Source organism: Erythrolamprus reginae, chromosome 2 (genome assembly GCF_031021105.1).
Source record: "Erythrolamprus reginae isolate rEryReg1 chromosome 2, rEryReg1.hap1, whole genome shotgun sequence".
Taxonomy (NCBI): Eukaryota; Metazoa; Chordata; class Lepidosauria; order Squamata; family Dipsadidae; genus Erythrolamprus; species Erythrolamprus reginae.
Genome location: NC_091951.1, coordinates 190,530,469 through 190,553,522, shown reverse-complemented (window position 1 = coordinate 190,553,522; position 23,054 = coordinate 190,530,469). Strand labels below are relative to the sequence as shown.

Here is a 23,054-nt window from a genome sequence, read left to right as displayed (position 1 = left end):
AAATTTCCCATGGTGATAGGAACTAAAGCTTCTATTCTGGCGCCTTAGAACATATTTTTACAATCCGACCAATCAGGCGTTTACAGTGGGGGCGTCCCTCTGACCTTCCTGCCAATCAGCTTAAAGCTCTGTTGGGAAAATCAGGGCTAGACTTACGGTTGGGGGTCACCACAACACGAGGAACTGTATTAAGGGGTCACAGCATTAGAAAGGTTGAGAACCGCTGTAAACACTTAGAGCTTTGCTGCCTCGAAGTGTAATGACATCCACTAGCTTAGATGGCTTTACAGGTAGTCCTCAACTTACAACCACAATTGAGCTCTGAACTGATGTTGCTAAGTGTGAAATTTGTTAATTTGTTATCCAGCCATTTGATTACTTTTCTTGCCCCCCTTCATTAAGTGAATCACTGCAAAGTTACAAACTTATATTGTTTTTGTATTACTGTTGTGAGCCGCCCCGAGTCTTCGGAGAGGGGCGGCATAGAAATCTAATAAATAATAATAATAATAATAATAATAATAATAATAATAGTAACGTGGATGTTAAGTGAATCTGATTTCCCCATGGACTTTGCTTGCCAAAAGGTTGCAGAAGGGCGATTGTGGGACCCCCCAGGATATTGCGACTCTCATAAATGCGAATCAGTTGTCAACCATCCAAATGTAAATTATGTGACCATGGAGATGCTGGAGTCCACGGAAAGGGGCGGCATACAAATCTAATAAATAATAATAATAACAATAACAATAACAATAATAATGGTCGTAAGTGTGAAAAATGGTCATAAGGACTTTTTTCGGCGCCATTGTAACTTTGAACGGTCACTAAGCGAACTGTTGTAAGTCAAGGACTACCTGTATAAGAGAATTACACAAGGAGGATTAAGGTATCGGTGACCATTAGTCACAAAGCCTAGGTGCCATTCCCAGATCAATAGCCATAGCTCTTAGACTTATATACCGCTTCACAGTGCTTTTACAGCCCTCTCTAAGCGGTTTATAGAGGGTAAGTATATTATCCCCAACAATTTGGGTCCTCGTTTTACCCACCTCGGAAGGATGGAAGACTGAGTCAACCTTAAGTCTGGTGAAATTTGATCTGCCAAATTGCAGGCAGCCGTCATTCAGCAGAAATTGCCTGCAGTACTGCATTCTAACCACTGCACCACTCTTACTGTAGCGATTGTTACTTCTGTGGAGAGAACCTCTTGGTTACACGATGGAATAAGTTGATCTAGAGGGGCCATTGATCTGTTACTGCAGGAGCAGATCCTGTGAGGGTTTTCATAGGCTGTGCCATACGCCATCGCAAGTCATAGAAACATAGAAACATAGAAGACTGACGGCAGAAAAAGACCTCATGGTCCATCTAGTCTGCCCTTATACTATTTCCTGTATTTTATCTTACAATGGATATACAGTGATCCCTCGATTTTCGCGATCTCGATCTTCGCGAAACGCTACACCATGATTTTCCAGAAAATATTAATTAAAAAATACTGCACGTTTTTTTTGCTATACCACGGTTTTTCCCACCCGATGACGTCATACGTCATCACCAAGAGTCACTTCTCTGTCTCTTTCTTTCCTGTCATTCTCTGCTTCAATCATTTTCTCATTTCTCTTTTTTTCTCCCCTTTTTTCTATCATTTCTCTCTCTCTTTCTTCCTCTCTCACACTCTCTTCCTCCCTCTCTCATCTCTTTCTTTCCTTCTCTCTCTTTCCTTCTCTCTCCCCCCCTCCACTTGCCCACGAGAAGAAAAAAAGCAACCTCTACCGGGCAGCTCCCCTTGTGCCCCCGCTTTGTGCCTGCCTCTTTTAGGGATTTTTTTTTCTTTTCTTTTTTCGCCTTTGGTCTCCCATTAAGCCTGCCGCTTGGCCGCCGCCAAGGAGAAGCGCGGGGAGGGCGAGAGAGGGAGATCGTGGCATGCGAGGTCCCTGCAGAGCAGAGGGGGTGGCTGAGGCGGCAGAGGCGTAGCGGCGGCAGGCGAGCTTGGTGCCTTGCTTCGCCTCCTTCGCTGCAATACAAACGAAGGGGTCAGACGCAGCCTCGGCGAGCCGAAGGTTTCCGCGGCTCTGACCCAGAGCAGGAAGGGCTGGTGGGGGCGGCGAATCCACCTCCCCAGCCACCGTCTCCACCATCTGCGCATGCGCGGCCATTGAAAAAAGGGTGCGCATGCGCAGATGGTGTTTTTACTTCCGCACCACTATATCGTGAAAAATCGATTATCGCGAGAGGTCTTGGAACGTAACCCTCACGATAATCGAGGGATCACTGTATGTTTATCCCAGGCATGTTTAAATTCAGTTACTGTGGATTTACCAACCACGTCTGCTGGAAGTTTGTTCCAAGGATCTACTACTCTTTCATTCAGTAAAATAATATTTTCTCATGTTGCTTTTGATCTTTCCCCAACTAACTTCAGATTGTGTCCCCTTGTTCTTGTGTTCACTTTCCTATTAAAAACTTCCCTCCTGAACCTTATTTAACCCTTTAACATATTTAAATGTTTCAATCATGTCCCCCTTTTCCTTCTGTCCTCCAGACTATACAGATTGAGTTCATTAAGTCTTTCCTGATACTTTTTATACTTAAGACCTTCCACCATTCTTGTAGCCCGTCTTTCGACCCGTTCAAGTTTGTCAATATCTTTTTGTAGGTGAGGTCTCCAGAACTGAACACAGTATTCCAAATGTGGTCTCACCAGCGCTCTATCTAGCGGGATGACAGTCTCCCTCTTCCTGCTTGTTATACCTCTAGCTATGCAGCCAAGCATCCTACTTGCTTTCCCTACCGCCCGACCACACTGCTCACCCATTTTGAGACTGTCAGAAATCACGACCCCCTAAATCCTTCTCTACCTTCACTACCTTCACTACCCCTAAATCCAACCGAGTGGGAGTTCTCCTGGACAAAAAGCTTTTAAAAAGTCCCTCTGTTTGCTTTCCTGGAGGGTGAGACTTGACAGAAAGATCAAGCCAGAAGAGAGATCATGGGGGGGGTAAAAACCCTGAAGGATTGCTGACAGGCAATGCCTGGGTACGAAAGGGTCATTCTCAGCACATTCCTTCTGTTCTTCCAGTGAGGCCTTTGCCAGAGAAGGACAGGGTTGGCATTAGGCGGCAGAGAGCCTCCTTTCAAAACAGCCACAGGCCATAACACAGAAGGAAGTTTGCAGCAAGAGGCCTAACGTCCTCCTCCCGCTCTCAGTGAAAACTCCTGCCAACAGACGGGAAGAATAGCTTGATTCTGCAGAACTGCAAGCTGTTGGTCTGGTATGCCAAAAATCCAACCGAGTGGGAGTTCTCCTGGACAAAAAGCTTTAAAAAAGGAAACGGGAATTATTAATACAGTGATCCCTCTATTATCGCGAGGGTTCCGTTCCAAGACCCCTCGCGATAATTGATTTTTCGCGATGTAGGGTTGCGGAAGTAAAAACACCATCTGCGCATGCACGCCCTTTTCTCTATGGCCGCGCATGCGTAGATGGTGGAGTTTGCGTTCCCCGCCGCCCACGCAAAGGGGAAACCCCGATTCGGCTCCTCGCTGCTGCTGCGCTACCGAGCAGATCAGCTGCTGGGCGGCCGAAGGAACCTTCCCTGGGTCTTCCCCCTCTTGCTGGCGGGCGGGCAAGCGGCGGGCATCAGCGAGGAGCCGGGGTTTCCCCTTTGCGTGGGCGGCCGGGAAGACCCAGGTTGGGGGTTCGGGGGGGTGCTGGGAAGCCCCCCAGGCCGGCTGCGACCTTTTAAAACAGCCGCGCCGCTTCCCAGCTGACTCCCGAAGCCAAACCCAGAAGTGGTTTTTTTTTAATTAATATTTTTTTTTAAATCGCGATATAGCATTTCGCGAAGATCGAGATCGCGAAACTCGAGGGATCACTGTATTGCAATTTTTCCCACCAGAAAAGCACCGGGGGTTGGGGGGGATACTAATCCACATCTTTGCTCTGAAAAACAAAACCCTGTCAAATTCAGTCCAGATGGAAATCAGATGGAAAACCACATTATTATTTAACAGAGTGGGAAGGGACCTTGTAGGTCATCTATTCCAACCCCTCACCCAGCCCAGCAGAAGACCCTACACCACTTCTGACAGATGGCAGTCCAGTCTCTTTTTGAAAACTTCCAGTGATGAAGCTCCTGCAACTTCTGAGGACAAGCTTGTTCCATTGGTTGATTGCTTTCACTGTCAATTCCCCCCCCCCTTATTTCTAGGTTGAATCTCTCCTTGTTCAGTTTCTATCCATTATTTCTTTGTCTGGCCTTAAGGTTCCTTGGGAAATAGCTTGACCCCCTCCTCCCTCAGGGAGCTTCTCAAATATTGCAACAATGCTACAGGGTGCGTTCCAGAAGTAATGCAATTATTATTTTTTAAGTAATTTATTGAACAGATTATTCAAAGTACTGTCCTTGGGCCTCTACACATTTTTTCCAGCAACTCTGCCATGACCAGTACACGCCCTGAAAGGCATCTTCGGGGACCTCTTGCAAGGTCTTTGTCACAGCTGATTGGATCTCTTCTATGGACGAAAAACGGGTTCCTTTCAGGGCTGGGAACAAAAAGAAGTCTGCTGGGGTGACATCAGGACTATAGGGGGTGGGGCAGCGTTGGTACCTGGTGTTTGGCCAGGAACTCGCGGACTCGTAGCGCGTTGTGGCAAGATGCGTTTTTTGTCCATAGAAGAGATCCAATCAGCCGTGACAAAGACCTTGCGAGAGGTCCCCGAAGACGCAGAGTCACTGGAAAAAATGTGTAGAGGCTTCTCAAATATTTTGAAGAATTTTAAGTGTTTGTGCAAATCTGTTCAATAAATTACTTTTTAAAAAATAGTTGCATTACTTTTGGAACGTACCCTGTATCACGTCTCCCCTGGTCCTTCTTTTCCCTAGACTATCCATATGCAGTTCCTGCAATCATTCATCACAGATTTTAATCTCCAGTTCTCTAATCACCTTGGTTGCTCTTCTCTGCAGTGATGGTGAAGCTTTTTGGGTTCGCGAGCCAAAAGGGTGTGTGTGTGTGGATGTGCTAGCATGCGTGCACGTGTCCACACCCTTCCCTTCCCCCATGTGGGGGAAGGTGGGGGCAGTTCTGATCTCTGGGGGGAGCTGATTCCAGAGGGCCGGGGCCGCCACAGAGAAGGCTCTTCCACTGGGGCCCGCCAGACGACATTGTTTAGTCGATGGGACCCGGAGAAGGCCGACTCTGTGGGACCTTATAGGTCGCTGGGATTCGTGCGGCAGAAGACGGTTCCGACGGTTTGTCTGTTGGGAGATTTCCCTGAAGCATCCAGAAGATGAAACGGCCTTTCCAAAGCCTGAAAATCAGCTGGCGCGCTGGAGCTGAAACATGATAAAGTCTTGAGTGCCCTCCGATATGGCTCCGCCTGCCACTTGTGGCACATGTGCCATAGACTCACTAACTCAAGCCTAGAGCCTGACATGACTGCACAGGGGAAACTAGATTATTTTTATTCTACCTTTATTATTTTATTATTTTCATAAATAACTCTAGGTAGAAAACACACACACACACACACACACACACACACACACCCCTCCTATTTTCCTCACAACAAACCTATGGAGTGGGTTGGGCTGAGAGTGAGTAGCCCAAACAAGCTGGCTTTCATGTGCAAAGTGCTGTCTCGAACTCAAGGTTTACTGATATACTCCCACACTATGTACACTGCTCAAAAAATAAAGAGAGCACTTAAACAACACAATATAACTCCAAGTAAATCAAACTCCTGTGAAATCCAACTGTCCATTTAGGAAGCAATGCTAATTGACTATCAATTTCACATCCTGTTGTGCACATTCAACTTTTTACAGAACAAAGTATTCAATGAGAATACAGTGGAACCTCGACATACGAGCAGCTCTACTTACGAGCTACTCGAGATAAGAGCTGGGAGGGGAGCGACATTTTTGTTCGCCTCCTGAGCTCACATTCGGGATACGAGCGCCAAGGAGCTGTCTCCTGAAGCCGAACACTAACTTCCGCTTTCGGCTTCAGGAGACAGCTCCTTGGCGCTCGTATCCCGCGTGTTTTAAAAGGTTGCAGCCGGCCTGGGGGGCTGGGGGGGTGCTGGCAAGCCCCCCAGGCCGGCTGCAACCTTTTAAAACACGCGCGCCGCTTCGCAGCTCTCTGCTGAATCCGGAACGCTAACTTCCGCGTTTGGATTCAGCAGACGGCTGCGAAGCAGCGCGCGTGTTTTAAAACGTCAGAGCCGGCCTGGGGGGCTCGGGGGCTTCCCCCCGAGCCCCCCAGGCCGGCTCTGACGTTTTAAAACACGCGCACCGCTTTGCAGCTGTCTTCTGAAACCGAACGCGGAAGTTAGCGTTCCGGCTTCAGAAGACAGCTGCGAAGTGGCGCGTGTGTTTTAAAACGTCAGAGCCCCCCAGGCCGGCTCTGACGTTTTAAAACACGTGCGCCGCTTCGCAGCTGTCTGCTGAATCCAAACGCGGAAGTTAGCGTTCCGGATTCAGCAGAGAGCTGCGAAGCAGCGCGCGTGTTTTAAAACATCAGAGCCGGCCTGGGGGGCTCGGGGGGAAGCCCCCGAGCCCCCCAGGCCGGCTCTGACGTTTTAAAACATGCGCGCCGCTTCGCAGCTGTCTGCTGAATCCGAACGCGGAAGTTAGCGTTCCGGATTCAGCAGAGAGCTGCGAAGCAGCGCGCGTGTTTTAAAACGTCAGAGCCGGCCTGGGGGGCTCGGGGGCTTCCCCCCGAGCCCCCCAGGCCGGCTCTGACGTTTTAAAACACGTGCACCGCTTTGCAGCTGTCTCTGAACGCTAACTTCCGCGTTCGGCGGCAGCGGTTTTTTTTTGTTGTTGCACGGATTAATTGACTTTACATTGTTTCCTATGGGAAACAATGTTTCATCATACGAGCATTCTGACTTACGAGCCTCCTTCCGGAACCAATTAGTCTCGTAAGTCGGGGTTCTACTGTATATTCATTCATATCTCAGATGTGTTATTTGAGTGTTCCCTTTATTTTATTTTTTGAGCAGTATATACAGTGGTACCTCATCTTACGAACGCCTCTTCTAATGAACTTTTCAAGATACGAACCCGGTGTTTAAGATTTTTTTGCCTCTTCTTCCGAACTATTTTCACCTTACGAACCCAAGCAGCTGCTGCTGGGATGAAGGGGTTTCTTTTTTAACTTTTTTGAAGAAAGAAAAGGGAGGGGCTGCTTGGAGTAGGAAAGATTTTGCAGAGAACAACGTGCTTGCAAAGGCACTGAAAGGGTGTCTTTTTAAGAAAGAAAGGGAGGGGCAGCTTGGGGGAGGAAAGATTTTGCAGAGAACAACGTGCGTGCAAAGGCACTGAAAGGGTGTCTTTTTAAGAAAGAAAAGGGAGGGGCTGCTTGGAGTAGGAAAGATTTTGCAGAGAACAACGTGCTTGCAAAGGCACTGAAAGGGTGTCTTTTTAAGAAAGAAAAGGGAGGGGCAGCTTGGGGGAGGAAAGATTTTGCAGAGAACAACGTGCTTGAAAAGGCACTGAAAGGGTGTCTTTTTAAGAAAGAAAAGGGAGGGGCAGCTTGGAGTAGGAAAGATTTTGCAGAGAACAACGTGCTTGCAAAGGCACTGAAAGGGTGTCTTTTTAAGAAAGAAAAGGGAGGGGCTGGTTGGAGTAGGAAAGATTTTGCAGAGAACAATGTGCTTGCAAAGGCACTGAAAGGGTGTCTTTTTAAGAAAGAAAAGGGAGGGGCAGCTTGGGGGAGGAAAGATTTTGCAGAGAACAACGTGCTTGCAAAGGCACTGAAATGGTGTATTTTTAAGAAAGAAAAGGGAGGGGAGCCCCCCTTGCCTTTCTTCCTTCCCACTCACCCTTTAGCCTAGCCTTGCTTCTTCCACCCGCCCCCTTTAGCTGCTCCTCCCTGCCCTCTGTTCGCCTCCCTTCTAAAGTTTGGGATTTTCCTGAAGGATTTGCGGGCATTATTTGCTTTTACATTGATTCCTATGGGAAACATTGTTTCATCTTACAAACTTTTCACCTTACGAACCTCCTCCTGGAACCAATTAAGTTCGTATGATGAGGTACCACTGTATTAAGATGGGAGCTCCTCAAGTGAAGGACTGACAACGGATACACCTGACAGGGAAACATCAGCACAACTGGCATACATTAAAGTGTTAGTTTCTCTCCCCACCTTCAGCAACTTCCTTTTCAATTTGCCCTCATTTGTCCCAGCGATGTTCACGATCTGTGGTGGCGCAGTGGCTCAGAACACAGTACTACAGGCTAATTTGTTTGACTGCCGACTGCCAGCAGTGCAGCAGTTCAATCCTGAGCAATTCAAGGTTCACTCAGGCTTCCATGATCCCAGGATCGGTAAAATGAGGACCCCGATTGTTGGGGGCAATACGCTGACTCTTAAGAGGGCTGTAAAGCACCCTGAAGCGGTATATAAGTCTAAGCGCTGTTGCTATTACAGTTCCCCTCCAGTGGTTTGCCCCATAGTTCACTGCTGATATTTGCAGTGGTAATGGTTGCCCCCGTGCCCACCTAAATCTGCTGTGTTAGGATGGAAGAGGGTGTTGGTATAGGTGATGAACTGCATTTGCCGGTTTAGATTGTCTAGATGGGATGCAGACAGGGAGAGATGCATCTCTCTTTCCCCTTCCACTTTGACGCCTTCTACCTCCGCCGCCACATCAAAAGTACCCATTGTTGCTGTCAAGTTGACCTGCCATGAGGACAAATAAGCAGGGGGAGAAAAAGAATGTAAGGTTCAAGGGAAGAAAGTCTGATTAAGTTTGATTTCCTCAAAATTAGGCCATCGTTTTTCCTGGCCTGCTGCCCTCTACACACGCATTGGAATGCCCTGTTCCTTTCAACCCCCTTCACCAAAACCCCTACACCCCTTTGCCTACCTTTAGTAAACAAGCAACGTTCATACAATCCTTAAGAGCCATGGTAGCGCAATGGTTAGAGTGCAGTACTACAGGCTACTTCTGCTGATCACCAGCTGCCAGCAGTTTGGTAGATCGAATTTCACCAGGTTCATGGTTGACTCAGCCTTCCATCCTTCCGAGGTGGGTCAAATGGGGACCCAGATTGTTGGGGGGCAATACAGTGGTACCTCTGCTTAAGAGCATAATTCGTTCCGTGACCAGGTTCTTAAGTAGAAATGTTCTCTAGTAGAAGCAATTTTTCCCATAGGAATCAATGTAAAAGTAAATAATGCATTGAAACCCATTAGGAAAGAAATAAAAGCTCGGAATTTGGGTGGGAGGAGGAGGAGGAGGAAGAGGAGGAGGACAGTCGCTGCCAAAGGAAGAAGGCGAGGTGAGCGCCCCCTTTAGCCCATGCCCAGATGCTCCGGGAGGCAACCTCGCGCAGGGTGTATCGGAGGCAGCACGAGGGAGTCACCACAGTGAAGTGGTTTATTCTCTCTCCAAGCGCCCAGAGAAAGGAAAACACTCTGTTCACTCTGGACTGCCAAAGCCTCCTTAAGGCGCCACTGAAAGGCTCCTCTGGCAGCCCAGAAAAGCCCGAGATGGCCAGGATTAAAGGCGGAATGGCAGGAAACTGGCTGGGCCTTCGTGCCGCTATCAAATTTCCTGGGAAATTTTTCTGAGCTCGGATTCTTAAGTAGAAAATGGTTCTTAAGTAGAGGCAAAAAAATCAAGAGCACCCGGTTCTTATGTAGAAAAGTTCTTAAGTAGAGGCGTTCTTAGGTAGAGGCACCACTGTATATGCTGACTCTGTAAACTGCTTAGAGAGGGCTCAAAGCCCTGTGAAGCGGTATATAAGTCTAAATATTGCTATTGCTTTCAATACATTCTTTTTCTTAGACATTAGGGGCCACTCTTCTTAAGTCAACCCTACTCTTTAGAAATCTATCCTGGTTATGCTGGCATCTAAGCAGAGCACCCCAGCACTGCTTAGTTCCGTGGCAATGGAAACACCACCACAAGTGAAATTAATTAATCATTGACAGCCTGCCTCTATCTATCTATCTATCTATCTATCTATCTATCTATCTATCTATCTATCTATCTATCTATCTATCTATCTATCTATTGGATTTGTATGCCACCCCTCTCTGAAGACTCGAGGCGGCTCACAACAACATAAATAGTGTACAAATCCCATTTTTAAAAAAATACAATTTAAAACCCTTATAATAAAATAATCACACAATCCAATCAAAACATACACCAACCTTGACAATTGGGGATGGTGGTGTCAAATTCCCCATGCCTGGCGGCAAAGATGAGTTTTTAATGACTTACGAAAGGCGAGGAGGGTGGGGGCAGTCCTAATCTCTGGGGGGAGTTGGTTCCAGAGGGACGGGGCCACCACAGAGAAGGCTCTTCCCCTGGGTCCTGCCAGACGGCATTGTTTAGTCGACGGGACCCAGAGAAGGCCAACTCTGTGGGACCTAATCGGCCGCTGGGATTCTTACCCGGTATAATGTTCTTTCAACTGCTTGTAAGCTCAAGCCTATGGGGGGAAAGACACAAGAAGGTGAGACATTTTTGCCATTCCATCTGCCGTTATATTCATCAAACAGTCTCTCATGGTGTAAGGTAGTTCCCCGCCCCCCCCCCCCCCCCTTTTGACATGTAGAGAAAATAAAAGGCTTGCCTGGAATAAGGATGGTCTGGAGTGGGCGAACTTCGACACCTTGAACTGGAAATTCTAGTGGTGAGTTGGCTTGGACAATGATCAGCTGGTCAAGTGGAACCTGAGTCCTGTTGGAGATACAGGAAGGCAGTTTGAGGTGCCAACATCTGGCTTTCATGTACTATCCAGCAAACATTAACAAGCACAAATAACTCCCGAGGAATGATAGCTATATACATGCTAAGCATCTGGCCATGGTTACTTTAAAACCACATTTGTTTAATACTTTTCTCTGTGATTCCGGTCTTCAATGGTTAATGTCTAAGCTTGTTTATAATGGGGGAAATCCATCATTTAATTATGTTCATAGCAGTCAATTTAGAACTTCAGGCTTTCAAAAACAAGTTCCTTATTCAATTATGATTATTACTCAGGCTGCTCACTGGGATTTGTATTTCCTATTACTGGGAAAATCAAACCTGACGTGTTCATTGCTGAAATCAAACCAATGCAAAAACTGCCCCATTCACACAGGGACCCGATAGTTGCAGTGACTACATTGTGATTCACTCAGCAGCAGGGGGATGCTGGGTTTACGCCCAAGTTCCTCTTTGGCACATGGTGACTGAGGCCTCTCTTTGAAGAAATTGGAGTTGTAGCGCACCGCAGAACTGTTTGAGCACGCAAGGCTTGCCCCCACCCACGCCACCACTCCATTTGGGGAAAACAGCTTTTGCCCCCTCCCAGCTCCATTTGGGGATGGGAGGCTTTCCCCCACTCCCAGCGCTGTTTTAGGATGTGAGGCCAAAACAGGGTGGGGTTGTGCGTGCATGCACAGAGGGACGTGTGGTAGGGGCGTTGCACTATGTCTGTGGGCACTCGCGCACATGCAACAGTGCACACACACACACCGTTTTAGCACACAAAAAGGTTCGCCATCACTGACCTAGACCATTTGATTTTAGATATTTTCATTAGAATACGCGAGTCAATTTAGTATAATGGTTAAGGCAATAGGCTGGACCAGTGTTGGCGAACCTTTTTTTCCCTTGGGTGCCGAAAGAGCGTGGACTTGCACTATTGCACATGCGTGAGTGCCCACACCCATAAATCAATGCCTGGGGAGGGCAAAAACAGTCTTCCCCACCCCCCCGGAGGCTCTCTGGAGGCCAGAAACGGCCTCTTTCCCAACTTCTTGTGGGCCCAGTAGGCTCGTGTTTTGCCCTCCCCAGGCTCCAAAGGCTTCCCTGGAGCCCGGGGGAGGGTAAAAAACCCTTCCCCCTTCCCCCAGGAGGCTCTCTGGAAGCTAAAAATGCCCCCCCCCCAGAGCCTCTGTGTGAGCCAAAAATCAGCTGGCCAGCACACACATGCAAGTTAGAGCTGAGCTAGGGCAACAGCTCACGTGCCAGCAGACATGGTTCCGCATGCCACCTGTGGCACCCCTGCCATAGGTTCGCCATCACTGGGTTAGACTGTGGGACAGGGGTCCCCAAACCTGGCAACTTTAAGACTTGTGGACTTCGGCTCCCAGAATTCTCCAGACACCTATGCTGGCTGGAGAATTCTGGGAGTTGAAGTCTACAAGTCTTAAAGTTGCCAGGTTTGAAGATCTCTGCTGTGGGAGATGGTGAGTTCTAGTTCTGCCTTGGACACAAACCCAGCTGGATGACTGACTTTAGGCTGGTCACTTTCTTTCAAATCTAAGGAGGCAATGACTAATCACTTCTGAAAAACTTTGCCAAGAGAACTACAGGGGCCAATCCAGAAAGTCTCTGAGAGCTGAACACAATTGAACAGAATGATAATAATTAAAAAGAACGAATGTTTTTGAAAGCTTTTGCTCTTAAACTTTTCTTTGTAAAACAAAATTAACATTTTTTTTAGCCTTTTGAATCTCTTTCAGATTTGTCCCTTTTTCACTTTTCTCCCTTATTTTTTTATTAAAGAAAATGTGGTCAATGCACGTAGGTTTTATCAGGGAAAAAGGTGAAATGTGTTGTCCCCACTGCAACTGAGCACAAGGTAATGTGTCAGTATGATTTAGCTCTCTGCAAATATTCCATCAATTATTTAAAGCATTGATATCATCAGTGATGGCTTGATGGGAGATAAAGGAAACAGCTAAGTCCAGCAAAACAAGTATATGCTTAGCGCATTAATGGAAGGGAGGCAGCAAACCCCCCCCCCACCTAACTGATGACATTAACTCTTTCATGGTCACACACTAAAATGAAACATTTTAGATTTCAGCACTTATTAAGTCTTAATGTCTTGTTAAGCAACGGAAGGACGAAATAAGATCTTTAATGTTATTGGTTTTAAAAGAGTTTGGGGCAGACAAAAGAAAAGAAGAGGAAGACAAATAAAGACTTCCACTTCATATCAACTTTCAGAGAATAGGAAAGTTTTAGTCTATATGTTCAAGTCAGAGTTGAAGTCTCAACTCGGGCATTTTCAATCCGAACGGTCGAAATAGCAAGCAGCAGGAGATAATTATTTTTCTATAATTACATAACTTAGAACACAGAATAATAGAGTTGGAAGGGGCCTTGAAGGACCCTCTCTTTTTGAAAGCCTCCAGCGATGGAGCACCCACAACTTCTGAAGACAAGCTATTCTATTGGTTGATTGCTCTCACCATTAGGAACGTTCTCCTTCATTCTAGGTTGCCTCTCTCCTTGGTTAATTTCCATTCAGTGTTTCTTGTCTTTTGATGCTTTGGAAAACAGGGCTCCTACAAACCCTTCTCTTTGTAGGAGCCCCTCAAATATTGGAAAACTGATATCATGTCTCCCCTAGTCCTTCTTTTCATTAGACTAGACATTCCAGATTCCTGTAAACGTTCATTCCATGGTTTAGCCTCCAGTCTTCTAATCGTTCTTGTTGCTTTTCTCGGCACTCTTTTCAGAGTCTCAACATCTTTTTTGTATTGTGGTGACCAAAACTGTTGCAGTACTCCAAGTGTAGTCATATTAAGGCTTTGCAGAGCAATGCTAGAACTTCATGGGATCTTGATTCTATCCCTCTATTAATGCAGCCCAGGATTGCATTGGGTTTTTTGGCTGCCACCGCACATCAATGGCGCCTATTTAAGTGATTGTCCTCTAGGACTCCAAGATCCCTCTCAAAAATTAATAGCATTAAGTCATGTTTCACCTAGTTTGTACCTATATAATTAGTCTTTCCTTCCTAAACATTACTTTTATCTAGGCTGAATTTCATCTTGGTAGGTGGGGCCTGTTGTATAAGCCTGTCAAGATCTTTTTGGATCTTGTGCTTGTCTTCTGGGTATTGGTTATTCTTTCCAGCTTAGTATCATCTGCAAATCTGATGAGTTCCCCTTCTGTTCCCTTGTTTATTCCCTTATTTAAGACGACACTGAAGAGTATTGGGCCTAAAATGGAATCTTGGGGTATGTCACTGCTTATCTCCCCCATGTGGTTGTAGTTCCATTAAGGATTATATATTGAGTACGATTTGGATTTATTTATTTATTTATTTATTATTTGGATTTGTATGCCACCCCTCTCCGAAGACTCGGGGCGGCTCACAACAAGTGAAAACAAATAATAAATAATCCAATTAATTAAAATATTTAAAGATTTAAAAAACCCCATATACTAACAGACACACACACAAGCATACCATGTATAAATTAAACGTGCCCAGGGGGAGATGTTTAATTTCCCCATGCCTGACGGCAAAGGTGGGTTTTGAGGAGTTTACGGAAGGCAGGAAGAGTAGGGGCAGTTCTGATCTCCGGGGGGAGTTGGTTCCAGAGAGCCGGTGCCGCCACAGAGAAGGCTCTTCCCCTAGGGCCCGCCTACCGACATTGTTTAGTTGACGGGACCTGGAGGAGGCCCACTCTGTGGGACCTAATCGGTCGCTGGGATTCGTGCGGCAGAAGGCGGTCTCGGAGATATTCTGGTCCGATGCCATGATGCTGTCTATCTCACATTTTTTTTCTTGCTTCTAAGAAGCATGCTCCAAAAATAGGTTTGCTCACATGGGCAATTTCCAGATTAGTTTCATAGTTGTGTTATTTGCTTCTAGAGACAGTTTTTAAAAAGAGCAAGGGAATTACTTATAATGCAGTGTCATTTTCTCCAGACGGTATCCTTTGGATCCACTGAAGACATCTTTCCCGTCCATCGCTGAACATAATTGGATTTATTTTACAATCTGTGTTGAATACCCCAGGCAGAGGCACTCTTAAAGATATCTGATGTCAATTTTTTAATGATCAACTGCTGAAAATCCTGCTTTAGTTCATGCTACAAGCAGTGGAGTTTCCACCCTCCAGGTTTTGCTATATGTCATGCTTGCATTATCTACCTGGTAATATTATTATTATTATTATTATTATTATTATTATTATTATTATTATTAATATTATTATTATTATTAATATTATTATTATTATTATTATTAATTAGATTTGTATGCCGCCCCTCTCCGACGACTCGGGGCGGCTTACAACAGTAATAAGAAATAGTGTAACAATGGGACAATAATAATTATCTGGCTGACAGATTTAGAATAGTAGCTCATATATTTAAAAGTGTGAGAAAGTTGGTGCACAGTAAGCTCCTTATTCTGTACAAAGGTGCTTAAACATTTCTGTACCCTTCTGAATTTTCTGCATACGTATGATTAACCTATGAGCTGTTCCCCATGTAGTCTTAAAACTAGATAAAGAGAACCTAATTAAATACAAGCTAAGAGTTTCTATTGTGGCACTGGCTAGAAACTAGACTAGAAGGTAGTAGGCCACACATTTTAAAAACAAAACCAGTGGATGACTGTGGTGACACTGTACTACCAAGTCCCACGGTCTCAACTCCAGGAAACTAGGTATGTCAAACCATTTCCGTTATCTTGCTAAGAAAACCACAAGGACGTAATGAAGAGTACTATCTCATTTGAAAACCACAAAAACGAATAAAATTGTATCTTAGTTCGATGTCCATGACGATGAAAAGGTGTTCATCTAATAATCCATGGATCAATTAATCCAGGCACGCACGCTTTTAAATCACAGGTGTCCAACCTTGGCAGCTATAAGATTTGTAGACTTCAATTCGCAGAATTCCCCAACCGGAATGGGGAATTCTGGGAGTTGAAGTTCACAACTCTTAAAAGTTGCCAAGGTTGTACATCCCTGATTTAAATGCTCAAGGACAGCATTGAATGCTTCTTCAAGTAAAACAAAGGATTGCTTTACCCTAAAAATAGAGGCGGTATCCTCACAGAGGTTCACTAAAGCTTTCTTCAAGTTGAGCTCAATTCTCAATGTCCTCGAGGAAATATGGATATTATTTTCTTGACAACATTCAGAATATTTACTGATTTCTTTTAACAAAAAACTGCTTGGTTTACCCTTTATCAATTGCTAAACAATGACTCTCAACAGCCAGCGAGAGATATTATGTTCGAATTGAGCAATAAATGTCAGGAAGATTATTAGGTTCCCCACAATTTTAATTTGCTCTGTTCCTTTTCACTGGTTCAAAAACTCTTTCATCAACGCAGAAAGCCTGCAAGTTGAGAGAGGACCTGACTGGGAGAGAGAGGCAACAATAGTTGTAAGGCATGCAACAGGTATGGAAAGGGAAGGGTCTGTTTGTGCTTTGTCTGGAGCAGAAGTGGCTTTCTTCTGGTTCGTAGTGCGAATGTCGTCCCCCCCCCCCCCCCCAGCTCACCAAACCAGCAGCAATGGCTGGCTGGACATGCCCCTGAACTGACTGTCTCAGTGGTGCCATAGGTGTTTTGCTCTTGTACGCATGCACAGAAGCTGGGTTTTCAGCACTGCTCATGCACTGCATGAGGAAGTGAACTTGAAACAAGGTAAGTCAGAAGCCACCCCTGGTCTGTGTTGTGTTTGGGCCTGGGCCAGCCGTTGCTCCCACAGATGGGAGAGACGCGGCACAGAGTGAATGCGAAAGCCTGGCTGACAGCCAGGAAGATGTGGCAGACAGAAGGAATATGTGGCAGACAGCCAGGAAGACATGGCAGACAGCCAGGAGGACGAGGCCACTGGGACGCAGGATTCAGCAGACAGCCCAGGGGATTTGGCATGCAGTCCCTCAGACAGTCTTTCGTCTCTGGGTTCTTCTGCAGATCAATATATTGATCTGCGTAGCCGAAGAGCTATGCAAAAAAAGGATCGCTTTAAGGAGTATTACAAGTCATTATAGGAGCACCTTGGCTGGGTGTGGTTCTTATACTGAGGGCTGGGTGTGGTTCCCTTAATGAGGGCTAAAGGGATAAAAGGGAACAAAGGCCAAGGCAAACTGTGGCTGTTTATCTGTGTTATTTTGTGGTTCCTGCTCTGAAGTTTCTGTTCCGTGCCATTGGAGTTTTCAACCCAGCTTTTTCAGACAAGTGGGAGGTGAAAACTCTGAGACTTGCTGTTTGCTCCAAAGATTCAAAAGGACTCCTGAAACGTCTTTGCTCATTCCAGGTTGTCTTTGTTTGCTTTTTCCTGTGTTTTTGTATGCGGCTGAAGTAAGCCTTGCATTGTTTTCGGACACTACGAACTGTTTTGAATAACCCTTTTTTGTTTATTTAATACAAGTTTGCTGATTAGCAGAGCACGTGTATGTTTGATTTCTTTTCCTTGGACTGTTACGCATTGCCTGAGCCAGTCAGGCAGAACAGTCTGGAGGCACAGAGAACTGGCAGCCATCAAACAAACCCTGATTCTATGAGCTGCTGCAATCTGCTGGCCAGGTGGAATGACTGTGCCCACTTCACTGTTTTCAATGGAAAATATTGCCACACTGTGGAAAATAACTGATGTAAATTTCACAGTACGAATGCACACCGTGTTTATATGCCAAGCTGTTCCTAGCTGAAACGGTGGTACTCTTAACCCTTTGAGGCAACTGTCACCCAAAAAATGACATCAACATTGACCTCAATGCAAATTATGAATGCCCCTTATTTTCAGGACATACTGCCTAGAGTTGATCTATTCTTTTAAGAAAATTGCTGGCTTCCACTATGGGAGAAATGCAAACTTTTCATCTGCACTAGTGTCCTTTAAAAGTGCTTCCTCTTATATAACTTTTAAGCTATAATACAGTAGTACCCCTAGATACGAGCATAATTCGTTCCATAAGGGAGCTTGTATCTCGAGGCAACTGGTATCTGGAACAAATTGTTTTTCCCCTCCGAGATAGCCAAAAGCAAGGATTCTTGCGCCACCTAGTGGACGCTCGGCTCGTATCCCAAATTTCAGCTCGGAACTAGAACAGAAATGTCTCTCCCCTCGTGGCTCGTATCTTGAAATACTCGCATGTAGAGCAGTTCGTATCTAGAGGTACTACTGTATATCAAAGTTTATACCCAGCTCTGGCCATTACTCACCTCTGCTGATGACTGCGGTATTCCTGTTCCCGTTTGCTGTGGATGTCGACCAAGTCAGAAGGCTTGAAGGCATTGGTAAATTCCATAGAATACTCCTGACCAAAGAGCTCTTTCTGAAAGGGCAATGTAAAACTTGCTTGTGCCTCACATTTACAGGAATTTTTAGGAAGAAGCCTGCCAAAGAAATGAAGAGACAACGCTACAAGAATATTCTGATGGCTGTAGGTCACAATCGGGCAATGCAGAGATGGCATATCTTGTCTCAGCAAGACATTTCAGCAAATGAGCAACTGTCTATTGCTGCCTATTCCTAAGAATGTTTACCTCTACCATTTATAATGTAAATAATTTATAGAGTGTAAATGTCTACACACATTTATTCCCAAGAATGTTTAAAAGGTATTGCTTCTTCCCATTAGATAGGCTGGACCAGGGGTCCCCAAACTTTTTACACAGGGGGCCAGTTCACTGTCCCTCAGACAGTTGGAGGGCTGGAGGATAAAAGAAACTATGAACAAATCCCTATGCACACTGCACATACCTTATTTAAAGTGAAAAACAAAATGGGAACAAATACAATATTTAAAATAAAGAAGTAATAAAGTAATTAAGTAATTTATACTTCTTTATTAACAAGTAAATTTAAACTTAAATCAACAAACTGCCTCCATTTCTCCTTCCTTCGCTCCTTCCTTCCTCTCCACTTCTCTCTTCCCTCTCCCTTTTTTCCTTCTCTCTCATTTGTTTCATTTTCCTCTCCCTCATTCTTTCCCTCCATCATTTTCTCATTTTTCTCTTTCTCTTTCTCCCTCTCTCCCTCTTTCTCTCTCTCTTGCTTTCTTTCTCTCTCTCTCTCTCTCTCTCTCTCTCTCTCACTCTTTCTCTCTGTCCCTCTCTCTCTCCAGCAATGGCTTTCTCTCTCTCTCTCTCTCTCTCCAATTACAGTTAACGATGACCCGGGGACAGCAGCGGAGCTCGGAGGCTGCAGCAATGCAGCACTGAGAAGGACCAGCTGTTGGTCCCTTGAAGCCGCCGCCACCTCCGTTTGGGCAAATTCGGGGGGTTCCTGAATCTCCTGTCCACTCACTGTGGAGGAGGTGGTGGGGAGGAGGAGGAGATGGAGAGCCAAGGGGCAGGGAGGAAAGCGGGCCTGCAATTGGCCCCTTTCTTTCTTGTATTTAGGGAGAGGAACTGTTGCTGCTCTGCCATAGGGCAGCAACAGTTTCTCTCCCTAAAGGCGGCAAAGAAAGGGGCCAATTGCAGGCCCGCTTTCCTCCCTGCCCCTTGGCTCTCCACCTCCTCCTCGCTCAGCAGCAGACTGCGGTGAGTGGACAGGAGATTCGGGAGCTTATTATATCTACTGGTAAAATCTCATGCGGTGCCACGGACCGGATAAATGGCCTCAGCGGGCCACATCCGTCCCGCAGACCGTAGTTTGGGGACCAGTGGGCTGGACACTCTACGGAAGAAGTGCCCTTGAAAATGCATGGAGGCATGCTTATTATCTGAAGAGCCGGGGAGAGGGGAAGTTGGCTAGCAATGTTATCTACCATACTGTATGCAAGTGCAGCCCTTCACTAAAGGACAACCCAGGGAAAGGCATGCTTGGCATCCATTCTTCTAATCATTCAGCTTTGGAATACCATATTTTTCGGAGCATAAGACGCACCACCACCCCCAAAGAGACTGAAAAGTTGGGTGCGTCTTATACTCCAAATGCAGATTTTTTCAAAGCTTTCCCCCCCAACCTTAATGAGGTGCTAACAGCCTTCCCAGCTTGCAGGATTTTTTCATTCCTAATCCCTCTTGAAGAAGTTTTTTTTCCCCAGTCCTAAGTCTTTGCAGGCTTGTTTTCATTGCTACTCCCTCCGAAAAAGGGTTTTTTTCCCAGCCCTATGCAGGGGATAAGTAATATGCTGAAGCTGGCCAGACTAAGAATGCCAGTCAGATGAATACCTGGTAGATTTCCCCCCTCTATTTTCCTCTCCCAAAACCAAGGTGTGTTTTATACTCCGAAAAATATGGCAGGTGCTCTCTGTTGAATGTGTCATTTGTTCCACCAATCCATACACTGACTGGCAATGTATATCGTAAATTTATTGGGCACAGATTCAGGCACTCAAGCCCTACCCTGGTTGAATCAAGCACCAAGAATGCAAGATTCTCTCCAACACTTGCCAACTTCAGATAACAACTTTAAAATAGAAGATCAACTGGAGCTATGATTTGCTAGAGCAGAGGTCTTCAAACTTGGCAACTTTAAGACTTGTGGACTTCAATTCCCAGAATTCTCCAGCCAGGATAGCCATAAAGTTGCCAAGTTTGGGGACTCCTGTACTACAGTGTAATACATACACTGTTTGCCTACCAAATCTCCATACCCCAAATCCAGCCTAAAGCCAGGTAGTCCTTGACACAAGTGAGCCCAAACTTTATCTTGCTAAGTGAGGAATTTATTGGCCCATTTTACGACTTTACTTGCCGTATTTATTCAATGAATCATTACAGTTGTTACATTAGTAACACCATTGTTAAGTTAATCTGGCACCATTGTTAAGTTAATCTGGCATTTCTATTGACTTTGCTCTCCAAAAGACGATCACATGTCCAGGGGAATGCTGCACCAGTGTGAAAAATGGTCCTGTCACTTTTTTCAGTGCCGTTGTAACTTCAAATGGTCACTAAATAAACAGTTGTTAAGTTGAGGAGTGGCTATATGCAGAAGCGCCAGGTATTGCCAATAATCAGTTTCTCAATCCTCAGAGAAGGGGACAGGAAGGGAACTGAAGAAATAACAAGCGGGGAAAGGCAGGCAGAAGAAGGGGAAAAAACAAGAAACAACCAGTAACAAAAACAATAGAGTTGGAAGGGACCTTGGAGGTCTTCTAGTCCAACCCCCTGCCTAGGCAGGAAACCCTACACCACTTCAGACAAATGGTTATCCAACATCTCCTTTAAAACCTCCAGTGTTGGAGCATTCATAACTTCTGGAGGCAAGCTGTTCCACTGATTAATTGTTCTAGCTGTCAGGAAATTTCCCACTTAGTTCTAAGTTGCTTCTCTCCTTGTTCAGCTTCCACCCATTGCTTCTTGTTTTACCCTCGGGGGCTTTGGAGAATAGGTTGACAGAGTTAAAACAGAGCTAAACCCCTTGACAGAGCTAAACCCCTTTTGCATTTAAAAACAAAAGGAAGAGAAGCACGCAATTGCACAAACAAAATACACTGCACTGCAAAATACAAAAAAGGGAAATGCACAATGTAAAATCAATTTTTTTTTAAAAAAAAAGGTCATAGGAGCCACAGGATTCTGCCTTACTCCAAAATCTCTTCTTTGATCCGGAAAGCAATGTGTGCATATTTCTTGTCAGGCACCAGCAGGTGATCGGGCAACAGGAACTCAGGCAGCTGATCTGGTCGATGTCGCAGATCCACCGTAGTGTAAGGTTTTGGCGACCACACGTGAAGATACAGGAAAGCCAGGGATGCTGTCAGCACTATCAGTGCGCACACGGACTTTTGGACAGGACGCATCCTGGAGCACAGGGAGAAAGAGAGAGGGTAGATAAGGACAGCGGCCTCCAACGTTTGGGGCCCCAAGACATAGTTCCCTCTAAGCTGAGCAGTGAGCAATCGCTCACTTAAAAATCATCATCCTCAGAGTTTTCCAAACCTGCCCAGAAGCCGAGAGGGAAAGAGTGAGAGAGAAAGGAAGAGAGGAAGAGAGAGAAACAGATAGAAAAAAGAGAGGAAGGAAAAGAAAAAGAAAAAGAATGGGAGTAAGGAAGAGAGAAAGAAAATCAAAATCTAGTTTGAAACTAGCTCAACTATTTAAGTGGCATTTTGATATTGATAGAGTTGCCCTATTATGAGCTCACTGTTATAGACACACAGTACAGTATTTTATTTTGAAATTCTCTGAGGCAAAACAGGGTGGGCTTTTTACTTGTTTGTTTGTTTGTTTGTTTATTATTTCTGTGCTGCCCAGTCCTGAAGGGACTACCGCTCAGACACTATACTTTTCCATCCACCCCCCCCCAAAAAATTAGAGGGAACACTGCCCCAAGAACCGGTTCTGTGGAGAGAGGAGGAGGGAGTGTCGTTTCATGTAGCGCCTGCCCCCCGTAGATGGGGCTTCATTTGTTTGCCACAACTCCGGTGCCATTCCACTATGAATCCCTTATTCGCCTTTTCCATCCAGGGTGGATTTGACTTAAATCAAGTTGACTTAAATCATGTTACCGTATTTTTCGCTCTATAAGACGCACCTGCTGATAAGACGCACCTAGATTTTAGAGGAGGAAAATAGAAAAAAAATATTTTGAGCCAAAAAGGGGAGAGGAAGAGAGGAAGGAGTGAAAGAAGGGAGTGAGGGAGGGAAGAAGGGAGGAAGGAAAAGGAAAGCAAGAAATGGAGGGAGGAAAGGAAGGAAGGAAAGAAAGAAAGAAAGGGGGAAGGGACAGGAACAGAGGAAGGAAGCAAGGAAACTTATGAAAGGGGAGAGTAAGAGAGGAAGGACTGAAGGGAGGGAGGGAAGAAGGTAGGAAGGAGAAAGAAAAGAAGAAATAGAGGAAGGGAAGGTAAAAGAGAGAAAGAAAAAGAGCAAGAAAGAAAGCAAGAAAGAGAGAAAGAAAGAAAATGAAAGAGAAATAAAAATAGAGGGGGAATGAAAGAAATGGAATGAGGGAAGGAAGGAGAGAAAGAAAGCAAGAGAAAGAAAAAAGAATGAAAGAGCAAGAGAGCAAGAGAGAAAAAGAAAGAAGGAAAGAAAGAAAGAAAGAAAGAAAGAAAGAAAGAAAGGCAACTTCAAAGAAAGGCTCACTGAGCATCTCTCACTCTCTCTCTCTTTCTATCCCTCTTTCTTTCTTTCTCTTCCTTTCTCTCTCTCCTCTTTCTTTATCTCCTCTCTCTCCCTCCCTCTCTCTTTCTCTCCCCCCTCTCTCCCCCTTTCCCTCTCTCTTTCTCTCTCTCTCTTGCTATCTCTCCCCCCTCTCCCTCTCTCTCCCCCCTCTCCCTCTCTTTCTCTCTCTCCCTCTCTTGCTATCTCTCCCCCCTCTCCCACTCTCTTTCTCCCTCTCCCTCTCTTTCTCTCTCTCCC

At 45.5% G+C, this 23,054-nt stretch overlaps 1 protein-coding gene across 3 annotated transcripts in view; it reads right to left on the bottom strand.

Annotated features, from left to right (window-relative positions):
- B4GALNT1 (beta-1,4-N-acetyl-galactosaminyltransferase 1) overlaps positions 1-23,054 on the bottom strand; it is a 134,458-nt gene that overhangs the window by 15,474 nt on the left and 95,930 nt on the right. For all 3 annotated transcript variants that reach the window (XM_070740937.1, XM_070740938.1, XM_070740936.1), the window contains exons 2-6: positions 21,276-21,491; positions 17,958-18,131; positions 10,608-10,714; positions 10,426-10,463; positions 8,520-8,700 (exon numbers count right to left, since the gene is read on the bottom strand). In XM_070740937.1, coding sequence (XP_070597038.1) covers positions 8,520-8,700; positions 10,426-10,463; positions 10,608-10,714; positions 17,958-18,131; positions 21,276-21,490 — 715 coding nt within the window. In that variant the 5' untranslated portion in view covers position 21,491. The remainder of the gene's footprint in view (positions 1-8,519; positions 8,701-10,425; positions 10,464-10,607; positions 10,715-17,957; positions 18,132-21,275; positions 21,492-23,054) is intronic.